Source organism: Mustela lutreola, chromosome 8 (genome assembly GCF_030435805.1).
Source record: "Mustela lutreola isolate mMusLut2 chromosome 8, mMusLut2.pri, whole genome shotgun sequence".
In the NCBI taxonomy this organism is placed as follows: Eukaryota; Metazoa; Chordata; class Mammalia; order Carnivora; family Mustelidae; genus Mustela; species Mustela lutreola.
Window position 1 is genome coordinate 65529910 of NC_081297.1, and position 12958 is coordinate 65542867.

Here is a 12958-nt window from a genome sequence, read left to right on the forward strand (position 1 = left end):
GCACCCAGAAGGCACCTCCTGGACATTCAGGGCTGCTACCGACACACAGAAGTTGAGAAGCAGTGGATGTAGAACTAGGAGAAGGATAGATAGAGGAGTCACAGATGCCAAGATACAGGATGCAGGAAAGAAATGACTAGAGGCAAGGGAAAAATACTGCTGAGCCCCATCCCCATAGCCACCCTCACTTCCATAGAGACAAACGCACTGGAGAGGTTTCTCTTGACAGCAGTTTTATTTGATTCAAAAGTGGAACTCAGATCCTGGCCCACTCCACTGGTCATGGGATAATGACTAGATCTGGAGATCGCCGGCCTCTTACTAGGACTCGATAAGGGGATATATAGGTCATATATAGGGCATATAGGTCACAGATACGTACCAGGGCAGGGAGGAAAGGGCCAGCTATGGCTGGCTGGGTAGGGCTTGGCCACAGGCCCGGGAAGGGGTGACTTGTGGCATCCCTTAGACACATGCAGAGCCAGAGAGGGCTAATTCAGTACTGGTACTGGGGTCTGGGACTTGGAGTAGGGCTAGGGCAGGGTCAGGGAGCTCTGGACCAATGGGTTCAGTAGCTGTGAGTAGAAGACTTGTCCAGCTCACTGCGCTGCTCCTTCTGGGACTCGGTCACCACCTGGTGGGGCAAGGCATGTGAAGGGCACAAACCACTCAGCACAACCCCCCTGTGATCTCCTTTGGGGTATGCTGTCTCCTTCTCCAGCAAAACGAGCAGAGGCTCCTGACTGACCATCCACCTCCTCTCTGTCCCTCTTGCTCCAAAGACCACTAACCCACAATACTCTAAAATCAGCGGCAGCCATGGGGTGCCTGGGTGGCTCAGTGGGCTAAAGCCTCTGCCTTAGGCTCAGATCATGGTCCCAGAATCCTGGGATCGAGCCCCCCATCAAGCTCTCTGCTCAGCGGGGAGCCTGCTTCCTCCTCTTTCTCTCTGCCTGCCTCTCTGCCTACTTATAATCTCTGCCTGTCAAATAAATAAATAAAATCTTAAAAAAAAAAAAATCAGCTGCAGCCATGTTGGGGCCTAGAAATAATATGGCCAATGATGGGGTCCTGGGTTCAAGTGGTCCATCTCACCTCTCCATCCCGCGTCTCAATGGTCTTGATCAGAACCATCTTCCTGCTGTGGCTGTCCTGAGGAGGCTCCACCTCAGGTACTGGAAAAAGCGGGATGAAGGGGTGGAAGAGAGGATTGTGGTGTCTCTCCTTCTAAGCCCTGCCTCTCATCTATGAGGGAAGGGGAGGGGAGTGGCAGGGCATGAGGAGCAGGCCTGAGTATAGACTAGGACCCAGAAGTTAATGGACAGAATCCATCCCTGAGCAGGGGCATAGCAAGAGTCTGGTCAGGGCAGGGGACAGGGAGGTTTAAAGCCAGGCGTGGGAGACTCACCGGTCGTCTTTATACTCAAGGATGCAAAAGAATGGATTGGCACAGAGATCCTGGGAACGAAACCAGGAGTGGGCGACTCGGCCCAGGCCCCACCCCTTCCCTAAACGCCCAATCCCCACCATCCTCCCACCCCCAGCAGCACTGCCCCCACCTGCTCTCCTCGCCCTCCAGAAGCTTCCGGTAGGTGGCGATCTCGATGTCCAGGGCCATCTTGACGTTGAGGAGCTCCTGGTATTCGCGCAGGTGCCGTGCCATCTCCTCCTTCAGCTGTCGCAGCTCCTCCTCGAGTCTCGCGGCGCCCGCTTGATACCCGCCCGCCTCCAGGGCAAACTGCTCCTCTAACTCCCGCAGCTGTCTGAGCAGCGCCTCGTTCTGGGGGCAGCAGGGGGTCACTGGGGGAACAGCCTCCACCCCCACCGCCGCCCGGGGCCCGAAGTCCGAAACTCACCGTGCCGCGCAGCCCGTCCACCTCGCAAGTCAGGCTCTGTATCTGGCGTCGGGACTCATTCATCTCCTGCTTGGCCTGACGCAGGGCCTCGTGGTTCCGGTTGGCGGCGTCGGACAGGTCCGCGTACTGCGGCGCGCGAGGCAACCCGGCCGTGAGCTGGCGGGACGCGCCCTCCCTGCTGCGCCCCACTCGCCCAGACCCTCCCTCACCCTCCCGGGCTCTCGCACTTTGGACTTGTACCACTCCTCTGCCTCCTGCAGGTTCTTCGCCGCGATGCTCTCGTACTGCGCTCGGATGTCCCTCAGCGCCGCCGTCAGCTCCGGCTTCACGGTGGCCTCCACCTCGACCTGCTGCACCTGCTGGCTCTCCACGCTCACCTGCAGGTCTCGCAGCTCCTGCCGCCCAGGACAACAAGTTGTTGAGGTTGCCGCGCGGATCTCACGCGGGCCTGCCTAGCAGTTCACGCGCAGAAAAAGAAACACTCGAACGAACAGATGGGGGCGCCAGGGAGCGCAGCGCGCTTGGTCTGCGCGTCCTGCGCCCCGGTCCGCTCCAAGGCCGCGGCCAAGTTCCAGGGTGCAGCTCCGCTGCTCGCCACCAGGTGGCGCAGGGGTGGGAGTCAAACCACCTGTAGACCGGGGTTGAGGGGCTGCGTCTAACTCCCCCAGGGCAATCCCTCAGCTGCAGTCTTCTCCACCGCCTGCGTTTCAGCTCCAATGCGACCACCTGCAACCTTCGAAGCCTGCCCTGACCCTCGGTCCACCTACCTCCTCATGTAGCTTCTTGAGGAACTCAATCTCATCCATCAAAGACTCGATCTTGCGCTCTAGTTCCAGGCGGGACAGAGTGGCGTCGTCCACGTCCTTAGTGGGGTGGCCGAGGGGGTTCAAGAGCAGGGAGGGGCTGCTCAGGCCGGGGAAGGGCCAGGCCCTCCCTGCCTGTCTCTGGAGGCTTCTGGTCGCCTCCTGGCGCCCGCACATGTCACCCTAGATACGCAGGCGGGGGTAGACGTGGGGAGACTGGGTGACGTGGGGCCCGGGCTCACCTTGCGGAAGAGCACGAGGTTGTGCTCCGCGTCCTCCCTCTTGCGCGTCTCCTCCTCCAACCTGGCAAGAAGGGTGGGCAGAGGCTGAGGGGCAGAGTCATCGCCCAACCATCGGGCCGCGCACCCCAGGGTCTAGATTAGAGGCTGCTGCTGTCCAGGGCTGAGGACGGGTCTTCAACCGGCCCAATGGCCTCGCCCGCTTTCTCTCTAACGGACTGGGAGATGAGATGGGACCCCTTTTTCCACAGGGGAGGCATGGTAACTCCTCCTCTCTCCCCTCCCCAGAGAGGCAGCAAAGTGGTGGGGGAGGGTCGGCGGGGGCGAGAGCCCGCGGGCAAGCCTTGCTCCCTGCGCACTCCTGTGTAGACCGAGAGGAGACACTCCCCCAGGCGACTGGTGGGGAAGGGAGCGGAGCGAGGAGCAGCCGCCTCGACGGCCGCCGCCCAGACCCGGCCCTGCTCCCTGACCTCTGCTTGAGCGCCGCCAGGTCCTCCGCCAGCCCGTCGCGCTCCACCTGCACCCGGTCGCGCTCGCGGCCCAGCAGCTCGAGCTCCCTCCGCAGCTCGCGCAGCTCCTGCTGGCACAGCTGGTCGGCGCGCGCCGGCTCCTGGCCCCGGGCCTGGCTCAGCTCCCCACGCAAGGCCGCGTTCTGCTGCTCCAGGAAGCGCACCTTCTCAATGAAGTTGGCGAAGCGGTCGTTGAGCTCCTGCAGCTCCTGCTTCTCATTGCTGCGCGTGGCCAGGAACTCCTGGTTGAGAGCCTCGGCCATGGAAAAGTCGAGGCGCTCCGAGGGCAGGCGCAGGAGGGCGCCCGCTCCCGACCGGGGGCCGCGGAAACTGCCCAGGCGCACCGAGGAGCCCGTGGACGCCGATCCCAGCAGGCGACTGCTCGAGAAGCGGGAGCTGGACGCATAGGAGTAGGCCCCGGGGGACAGTGAGGGCGGTGGCCCGAAGGTGCGGCGGTAGGAGGTGGAAGCGACGCTGGCTCGGAGGCCCGACGGGTGGCTCATGGCGGCCGAGGACTGGCAGTCACCGCGGGCAGAGCTGGTCCGGGAGCTGGGAGGGAGCTGCGGACCGCTGCGAGGCGGCTTTATAGGCCTTCGGGCTCAGGGGGGGCACGGGCAGCTCCTCCCACTGGCCTGACAGTGGGTCTCTGTGGGGAGGGGGACGCCCCACCCCTGCGGAGCGGCAAGAGAGCCGCACCCTCCCTCCAAGGTTGTTGGCGCCCTGCCTACTTGATTCCCCCTGTTGCTGGCCGGGAAGGAAGCGGGCCTGGCGACCACCCGCAGGCCTGGGCTGGGGGCTCAGCTGGATGGATCCTTCCAGCAACATCCAGAGCGGGGAACCTAGGCTGGGAGGGCCTGACTGGAGCTGGGGTTCCTGCCTGCAAGAGCTGGTAAAAATCGATGTACAAATGTAGAATCATTATCCACCTGAAATTAATATGTTAGGTCAGTTATACCTCAGTGCAAAAAATAATGGGGGGATAGGAGGCCTGGAGGTTAAAGAGCAGGCTGCTGGCTCATGAGCAGTGAGAAGGTGGCCCCGGAGAGTTGGCCTGGCTTGGGCCCTGGGGCCTGTGCCCCTACTTGTCCCCTGAAGGCTAGGCCCTGCTTTTACCTGCTGTCAGCTACCCCTGTTACCGCACCCAGGGAGAAATAGGGGACAGGAGGGCCGAGGGAGCCAAGGGGGGGGGGTGGGGAAGGGCTAATCCTTCCATAATCCCCAGGGCCCAATGGAGGTCTGCTGCCTGGCGCCAGCTCTGCTGCTAATGGACTGGCCATGTCCCCTCCCCCTCCTCTGGACACTTGGCCAGGGGGTTGCCTGCTGATGTTTCAGCCTTAAAGACACAGCTCCCAAAGCTGGACCCCTGCTGGGTGGGCCCAGCAGAGGGTGCAGAGGGTGGCTGGGCCCAGCTCGGGGTTCCCACACGGGAGGGTGGGTGCCCTGCCAGGGGCTGAGCTGAATGAGGTGGTTGTCCACCGTCCGGCTTTCCTGGATTCTCCCTTCCCCCAACCAACTGCTGCTCAGTCATGGGCCTTACAGGAACCAGAGCAATTCCTGAGGTAGGAAGGGGAGGGGGCTGAGGGGCGGCAGCGGCTGCCAAGGCTGAGACATGAAGCGACTGGCAGGAACCGGTTACCAGTATGGAGGAGTTGCAGGTACCCAGGGATGGGTAGGGCTGGATGGGGAAGAGATGGGGAAGGAGAAAGTGCCCATTGCTAGTGGTCCAGGGACTGAAAGAGGAGAGAGAAGGCCCCAGAGCAGATCCACAAGCCTATGCACACAAGATGCATCCGCGTAATGTAACAGCAGGACCTCACTTATACGCACACACATCACACACACACAACCACACAGCCCATCCAGCCCTCCCCCACCCCAGTTATCGGGAAGGCTGACGTCTGGCCTTTGCATGTCTGCAGCTTCCAGAACTCAGGCACAGGCCGCCCCGGAGTGGACAGAGGCAGCTCAGGTGGTCTGCAGGAGGCAGGCTGCTGAGGCCCGTTGGGTTTGCCAAGAGCCAGGGGGCTGCTGCTGCCGCGGACTCCAGGGCTTTCCAGCACGGACAGGTCCACCTCAGACAGGCCCTGAGGACCAGAGCTGGGCATCTGGGAAAGCAGGTTTGGGACTCCAGGCTGGATCTCTGGGTGAGGGGGAGAGGAGGGCGGCTCCTTGGCCAGCCAGCTCCTCAGCATTGCAGGGCAGAGGAACCTCCCCTCCTTTGTGTGTCCTCTGAGATGGGCCAACGCCCGCCCGCTCACATCTACCGCCTTCCTTCATCTCCTCTCCAGGCCCCTCCTTCCTTCCGGGCCATTAGTCTCTCCCTGCACAGCTGCCAGGTCCTTCTCCTTGATGGATCTGGTTTGGTTGCCAGGGGAATGGGAAGAAGAAGGATGGGGGCGGGGGGGGGACAGGACAGACAAACCTGGGCTTGTCCCCTTGACTTCTAGGAGTGGGGAGGAGTAGGGTCTGGCTTGGGGGGTGGGGAGGAGCTTGGGGGCTGTGTGTGTATATGTCAGGGTGGGGCAGGATGCTGGGGAAACTTTGGTGCTTTCTGCCATAGCCCTAGGCTCTGAGACCCCAGCTGCCATTGGCCAAGACCCCCATTTACCCCAGCCTAGGCCCTAGCCCGTCCCTGTCTACGGTCCATAGGGAGCAAACTGGGAGTCTGAGCTGGTCCTTCCCAGACTCTGTCTTTATACTGAGCTGCTGGTAGATCTGGGCCTTTGAGAATCACATAGAGGCCCCTTGGGCTGGGCTCAGGCAGTTCCAGGTGGAGTGCCCACCTCTCCGCGGCTTAAGCTCCCAGCTCAGCACATGGGTACCTCAGAGGAGAGGGAACCAGAGCCTCCTCGGCAGGGCTCTGGGAGCTGTGGAGGGAGTGAGGCCAGGGCCTGGGTGGGGGAACAAGGCAAGCTAGCGAGTCAGAGAAGCCTCCTTCCCCTTACTCAGAAAGAGCTGGGCCTGGGAGATCTTAAGGCCAGAAGAAAGGTGAGAAAGGGTCATGGTTGAGAGCCAGGGCTCCGGTATCCAGTGGCCAAGCCTCCCATCTGACTCCAACATTCTGTGTTGTAGGAATACAGGCAGGAATTTACAATGTCCTTCCATGTCCCGCAGTGAAATGTAGATCATCGTAACTTCTACCTCACACTGTTGGTGGGAGGATTCAATACTTAGGATACATACGATAATGGCTGGAAGTTAGTCTTACTATTACCATTACTGACTGCCCAAGTGATGCTGTCAGCTGCCGAACACGGTGAGGATCTGGACTTCTTTTGGATTGCCCCTGCTAGTGGCTGAGAGCAGTTCTGGACCCAGGGTAGAAGGAGCCAAGTACTGCCTGGCTGATCTTTCCTCAATGTACTGACGAAGACATGGACTCTGGGAAGACTGCCTGGGTCCTCAGTTTAATTAGCTGTTTGCTTTTGGGTCCGGGTGAGTGTTTTCACCGCTGTTCGCTCCATTTTCTTTGTCCACAAATGGGGCAATGAGAATTGTACCAACCTATGCTACGGGAGGGTTAGCTGAGTTACCATATATGAGGCACTCAGTGCTAATATGTGCTGGTAAGTACTAGCCAGTATTAGAAATACTCGTCCTCTTCTGCTGCTCTGGTGAAGGCTTGGAGGGGAATGACAGATGCGTTCAGAGGTTTGCAAGGAAGGTGAGCAATGAAGTTTACTGGCAAGAGTGCTGCCGAATGGCAGGCCATGGACTTAAAGCTAGACAAGGAAGGGGTGTGTGGGCAAGAGAGGGTAGGAGATTGGGAGAGTAAAAAGGTCCATAGCTGGCCTCCTGGGCAAGGTCAAATAACACTCCTCATACAGAAGAATTGAAAGAGGCACTGGGTGGGGGGGGGGGGCAGTAGGAAGTTTTTTCAGAGAGTGAGATGCAGGAATTTGTGATTCTAGAACTGTGGTATTTATGAATGATAAGATTTCCAGAGTGTTTTTAAGGAAGTGGGCAACGGAGGCTAAAGTTGAATGAAGGAAAAGGTCATAGGAGAAGAGATCAGGCCAGCAGCCTGGGCACTTCTGAGCTGTGTGACCCTGGGCAACTTACTTGTCCTCTCTGAGCTTCTGTTTCTTCATCTATAAAATAGGGATAATGACCCCTCCCTGGGTGTTGTGACATCTAAGTGAGATCTAAGTACTTCATGTATTACTTGTACACAGAGTAAATAGCATGTCATGAGGCTCACAGTAGGTGCTCAGCACTACTGATGGCCTTCTTCCCCTGATCTGTGATGGAGAAGAAACTGAGACATAGAGGAGCCATGCCATAGCCCTAATTACTTGTAACTAAGTGTCAGCTGGGGTCCCCCTGCCCTTCAGAACCCTAGAACTGGCTTGACCTCCAGTCCACATCCTGGGGGTAGTCCAGTGTCATCCTCAAGATCTCTTTGCCTTCCTAGGGCTTCCCCTTCATACCCCTAGCTCCAAGTCCTGCTGCCCCTGAACTAGCTGACTCTCCAGCCGAATCTCCACAGTGCCCGGATGTGGGACTCGGCCCCATCCGGTGGTTCTGTGGTCTCTGTTCCCATCACTTAGGTAGAACTCAAGGTTTAGAGGGACAACGTTGCCTATCTGAGATTGCACAGCAAGCTAGGAGTGGCTCCCTCTGCAGGAAGGCACATCCTGGTGGGTCAGGCGCTGCTGATGTTCTCTGGGCTCTGGCCCCATAGAAGCTAAGAGGAGCCTCAACCACGATCATTCCAGCTCCACACTTCTCAAAGTGGCTTCTCTCCCAGGCGACTGGTCCAGCCACAGGGTCCCCACTGACGAAGTGGCTGCACCAGAATGGAATCCCTTCCCCATTATCTCCATCTGGGGCTTCCACTCCACCCAGTTAGAGGGCACTCTGGGTGTCTTTTCCATGCCATCCCTTTTCTCACTGTATTGTACAGTAATAGCTAACATTTCCTATATGGCATACGTTCTACACACATTATCATTTTTAATCCTTCAAATCACCCTACAACATAAGGACTATTATGATTCCCGTTCTACAGTTGAAAAAGCTGAGGCCCAGAGAGGTTAAGCAACTTGCCCAAGGTCACACAGCTAGTAAACTAGCACCAGTCTGTTTATATGTCTGACTCCCCCATCCCTGACAATATGATCTTTGAGGTCATGGATCAGGTTTTAGTCACCTTTGTGACTGTGGAGTATAGCATAGGATCTAGGTCAAATAATGTTGGTTAAACTGAAGGGGAACTCTGAGGCCCCTGAAAAAATATCTTTCCCTTGAGAAGTGGTCCAGAAACTAGAGAGAAATGTGTTGCTGCCACCTTCTGGTCAGAAGCTAGAATGACATGTCTGCAGTCCGTACATCTAAGACTCCTGGTTCATGGAACATTGAAATTTGGGGAATTCACCGTTATTGAACCTTCTTTCTACAGCTGAGAAAAATTCATAAGTGTTCGTAAAGTAGAACAGCAACACTGGTTGCTGTTGGAGAACAGTCAGAACCCTGACTCCATTCTTCACCTGTCTCCAGGAGCTGCCCTGGCAACTCCCACCCTCAAGCAAAAAGCCAGGGAAGCAGGGCAAAAATCCATTCTCTGCCTTCAAACACCACCCCCAGCCTCCTCAACGTCTACTATGCTCACAGTCTCCAGTCCTGCCTTCCTGACCTTTCCAATCAGCTACCCTACCCCTCTGCTGGAGAACAGGAGAGCAGCTTATGGACGTGGAACACTAAGTGGCTTTTTCTCCTCAGGGCATGGCCTGAGGGCTTGACAGTCACCTGCCGGACTATTAAAAAGTAGATCCCAGTGCCCCACCCAGGTCTTCTGAATCTCTAGAATCTGCGTTTTAACAAACTTCCTAGGTGATTTTGGATGCACGTGGAAATTTGAGTATTCTAGGATGAAGTTTTTTTCTTTAAATTGTCCATCTTTTCCCCCATTTTATTTTGAAGAGTTTCAAACCCAGAAAGAGTTGAAAGAAGCCCACTGTAAACACCACTATACCCTTCTCCCAGACTCTCCAGTTGTCAATATTTTGCCACTATCCCTTTGAAAGTAAGTTTCAGGCATCATGATATTTTACCCCTAGACTTCAGCATGCATCTCCTAAGAACAAAGACCTTTTCCTACAGTACTATTAACCCACTCAAGAAGTTTAACACTGATAGAACCATATTATCTAATAAACAATCCTATAAGAATTCCCCCAATTGTTCCAAGAATGTCCTTCCTAGCTATTTTCCCCCATCTGGGATCAAAGATCAAGAATAGTATTTGCTTGTCACCTGGGCAGAAGGAAGAGCCAGAGCATAGGGGTAAGTCTGGGATGAGCTTGGCATGTTTCAGGGGTTAGAGAAAGGTCAGTGAAGCGGGAGCAAGATGGGCTAGGAGGAGAGAGGGAAAGGTGAGGTTAAAGATGTGGGAAGGAGTCTGGGCACGCAGGGCTTTGTAAATCAGAGTTAAGAGTTTATAGCTTATTTTATTTTAATGCAATGAAAAGCCAGGGGAGGGCTTTAAGCAGGGGAGTGACTAGATCTGATTTATGACTTTAAAAGGTCAATCTGAAAACAATTTCAGAATTGGGACATTCTATAGTACAACAATTCCAAGACACTTTAAAAAGTCAGTGTCATTTTTCTTTAAAGATTGTATTTATTTATTTGAGTGAGAAAGCACAAACAGGGGGAGGGGCAGAAGGAGAGGGAGAAGCAGGCTCTCCACTGAGCAAGAAGCCTGATGGATCCCAGGACTCTGGGATCATGACCTGAGCCAAAGGCAGATGCTTAACCAACTGAGCCACCCAGGCATCCCAAAAATGTCAGTATCTTTTTTTTTTAAGTGGGAAAATTCATTTCCTAGGGATGCCATAAGAAATCACCACAAACTTGGTGGCTTAAAACACCAAGAAATTCATTCTCACAGTTTTGGAGTCTGGAAGTCCAAAATCAAGATATTGGCAGGTCTGTACCTCCAAAGGCTCTAGGGGAGAGTCCTTCCTTGCCTCTTCCAGTTTCTGGCGGCTTCTGGTGTTCCTTGGCTTGTGGCTGCATCTGTAATCTCTGTCTTGGTCTTTACATGGCCTTCTCTTCTGTGTCTATGTCTTCTCTTTTCTGTCTTATAAAGACAATTATCTTTGGGGACCCAGTTCATCCAAGATGATCTCAAGATCCTTAACTATATTTTGCAAAGACCCTTCTTCCAAATATAGTCACATTCACCTGCTCCCAGATGTTGACATATCTTTTTAATGGGCCACCACTCAACCCACTACAGTGGGAGATTGTTGTAGACAAAAAAGAGAGTGAGAGAGAGAGAGAGATGGATCAGGATAAACAACAGCTAAATGCAATATGTAAACCTAGATTGGATCCTGGATTTGAAGGGGGGGGGTGATATTGCAATAATTTGCGTATTATATGCTATGGAATGAGTATTCTGTTTTTAGGGATGGTATGTGTAAGGGAATGTTCTTGTTCTTGGCCGGTGCCCACAGGAGTGCCTCTAAGAGCAAAGTGTCATGACTCCCCAGAACTTTCTAGTAGGTCAGTCTCACTGTCTTTGACACTGTTGTGGGGCAAGGCAGAGGCTCTGGCTACTGGGTGAGAGAGACCAAGAAGGAGCAGTTGCAGTTAGTCACACCGCTGGTCAGAATAGAAACTGGGCTTCTCCTCTTGGCCTCCACTTGACACTGCATCTCTTGGAAGAGACTGTGCCTGATGAGAGCTTCTCTCCACTCCCAGCAGAGGATGTTGTCTCCAGAGTCAGAGAGACTGTAGCAAAGACTTCTCTCCTCTCAGCCTATTGTCTCCACATGGAGCCAGCCTTGCCAATCAAACATGGGTGCACGGGGGTCCCCTGAACTTAACCTCATTTCCTAGCATCTCCCCTATGGGCTCAATGCCTTTCAGCTGGTTTACAATTCGTAGGTCGTTCATTGGTCAGTAGGTCCCTGCCTGGCAGGAGCGGTGCCACCCCCTGTGAAGGGACATGGCAGGTGCTCTCTCTGGCCTAGCCCATAATGAGCCCTGCAGTCTTGAACAAGCCTGTTGCTCTGGTCCAACAGCTCCACCAGTGAAAACAGACTGTGGGGATGCCTGGGTGGCTCAGTTGGTTAAGCAGCTGCCTTCGGCTCAGGTCATGATCCCAGCATCCTGGGATGGAGTCCCACATCTGGTTCCTTGCTCAGCGGGGAGCCTGCTTCTCCCTCTGCCTCTGCCTGCCATTCTGTCTGCCTGTACTCGCTTTCTCCCCTTCTCTCTCTCTGATAAATAAATAAAATCTTAAAAAAAAAAAAAAAAAAAGGAAAAAAAAAAAAAAAACCCAGACTGTGCTGAGTTGATTCAAAGGCCTTGAGGGATGGCCGGGATTTGGATGGCTGAACTCTAGGGAACATGATGGAGAACAGCAGCGCCTTAGTGAGGCTAGGGCTGAAGAGGTTTGTGGCAAGGCTGTGGGCATCCTGGGCGGGTAGGACTGGTTTATGGAGGGTGGAAAAGTGAGGCAGAGGGGTTTACACAGAAGATGGCTCAGGTTGCAAGGACAGAGTGCCGAACCACTAATCAAGCAACTGGGTCCCAGGCCTGGGCCAGTTACTGGGCCGTGTGTGCCGTCCACAGAGTTAAAAAAAGGGGTTAGCTCTTGGGGCGCCTGGGTGGCTCAGTGGTTAAGCCGCTGCCTTCGGCTCAGGTCATGATCTCAGGGTCCTGGGATCGAGTCCCGCATCAGGCTCTCTGCTCAGCAGGGAGCCTGCTTCCTCCTCTCTATCTCTCTCTGCCTGCCTCTCTGCCTACTTGTGATTTCTCTCTGTCAAATAAATAAATAAAATCTTAAAAAAAAAAAGGGGGGGGGTTAGCTCGGGTGCCTGGGTGGCTCAGTTGGTTAAGTGACTGCCTTCGGCTCAGGTCATAATCCTGGAGTCCTGGGATCAAGTCCCACATCGGGTTCTCAGCTCCATGGGGAGTCTGCTTCTCCCTCTGACCTTCTCCCCTCTCATGCTCTCTCTCTCTTGGTCCCTCTCTCTCAAATAAATAAATAAAGTCTCTTAAAAAAAATAAATAAAGGGGTTGGCTTAAATGATCTCCAACATTTTTTTCCAAGCAGCTATGTTGTTGAGTAGGGGACTCAGGGAATAAAAGAAACATTTCTTAAAGATCCTGGTGGGTCTCAGGGCACTGCTTCCCAGGAGCTTGAAGCTCCTCCCTCATGGCATGATGCGCCAGGATTCTCTGGATAAGAAGGAGCAGCAGTCCCTGTACGGAGAGGGGAAGGGATGGGGGAAGCGGTGGCAACACATCCTGGGCTCGCTTGTACCACAGCTGGAACATACGTGTGATCTCATCTGCAGCTGAAGGAGCCACTTTCAGAGTAGACCACAGTCAGGGCGTCCTGGGGGGTCAGTGATGTCCTCCCGAAACCCCAACTCTCTGGTGATTCAGATTGCCCAAGAGGAGGTGTGGGCTTGATGCTGGCCCACTTGGCGGACTCCCTCCCTCCAGACAACTGCTATGAGTCCTTTAGTCTGATCCAGGGGAAGGTTAGAGCAGGAAACTCTGGGACACGAAGCTCCTCTCCCCCACACAAA

General features: G+C 54.9%; 1 protein-coding gene across 1 annotated transcript; it reads right to left on the reverse strand.

The window, feature by feature from the left end:
* Window positions 1–216: 216 nt before the first annotated feature.
* On the reverse strand, window positions 217–3962 carry PRPH (peripherin). Its single transcript, XM_059185458.1, has 9 exons — window positions 3369–3962; window positions 2902–2962; window positions 2624–2719; window positions 2084–2251; window positions 1857–1982; window positions 1560–1780; window positions 1409–1458; window positions 1096–1175; window positions 217–634 (listed from the first exon to the last, which is right to left on the reverse strand). The coding sequence occupies exons 1-9, from the start codon at window positions 3908–3910 to the stop codon at window positions 569–571; spliced, it is 1410 nt and encodes a 469-aa protein (XP_059041441.1). The 5' UTR covers window positions 3911–3962; the 3' UTR covers window positions 217–568.
* Window positions 3963–12958: the final 8996 nt, after the last annotated feature.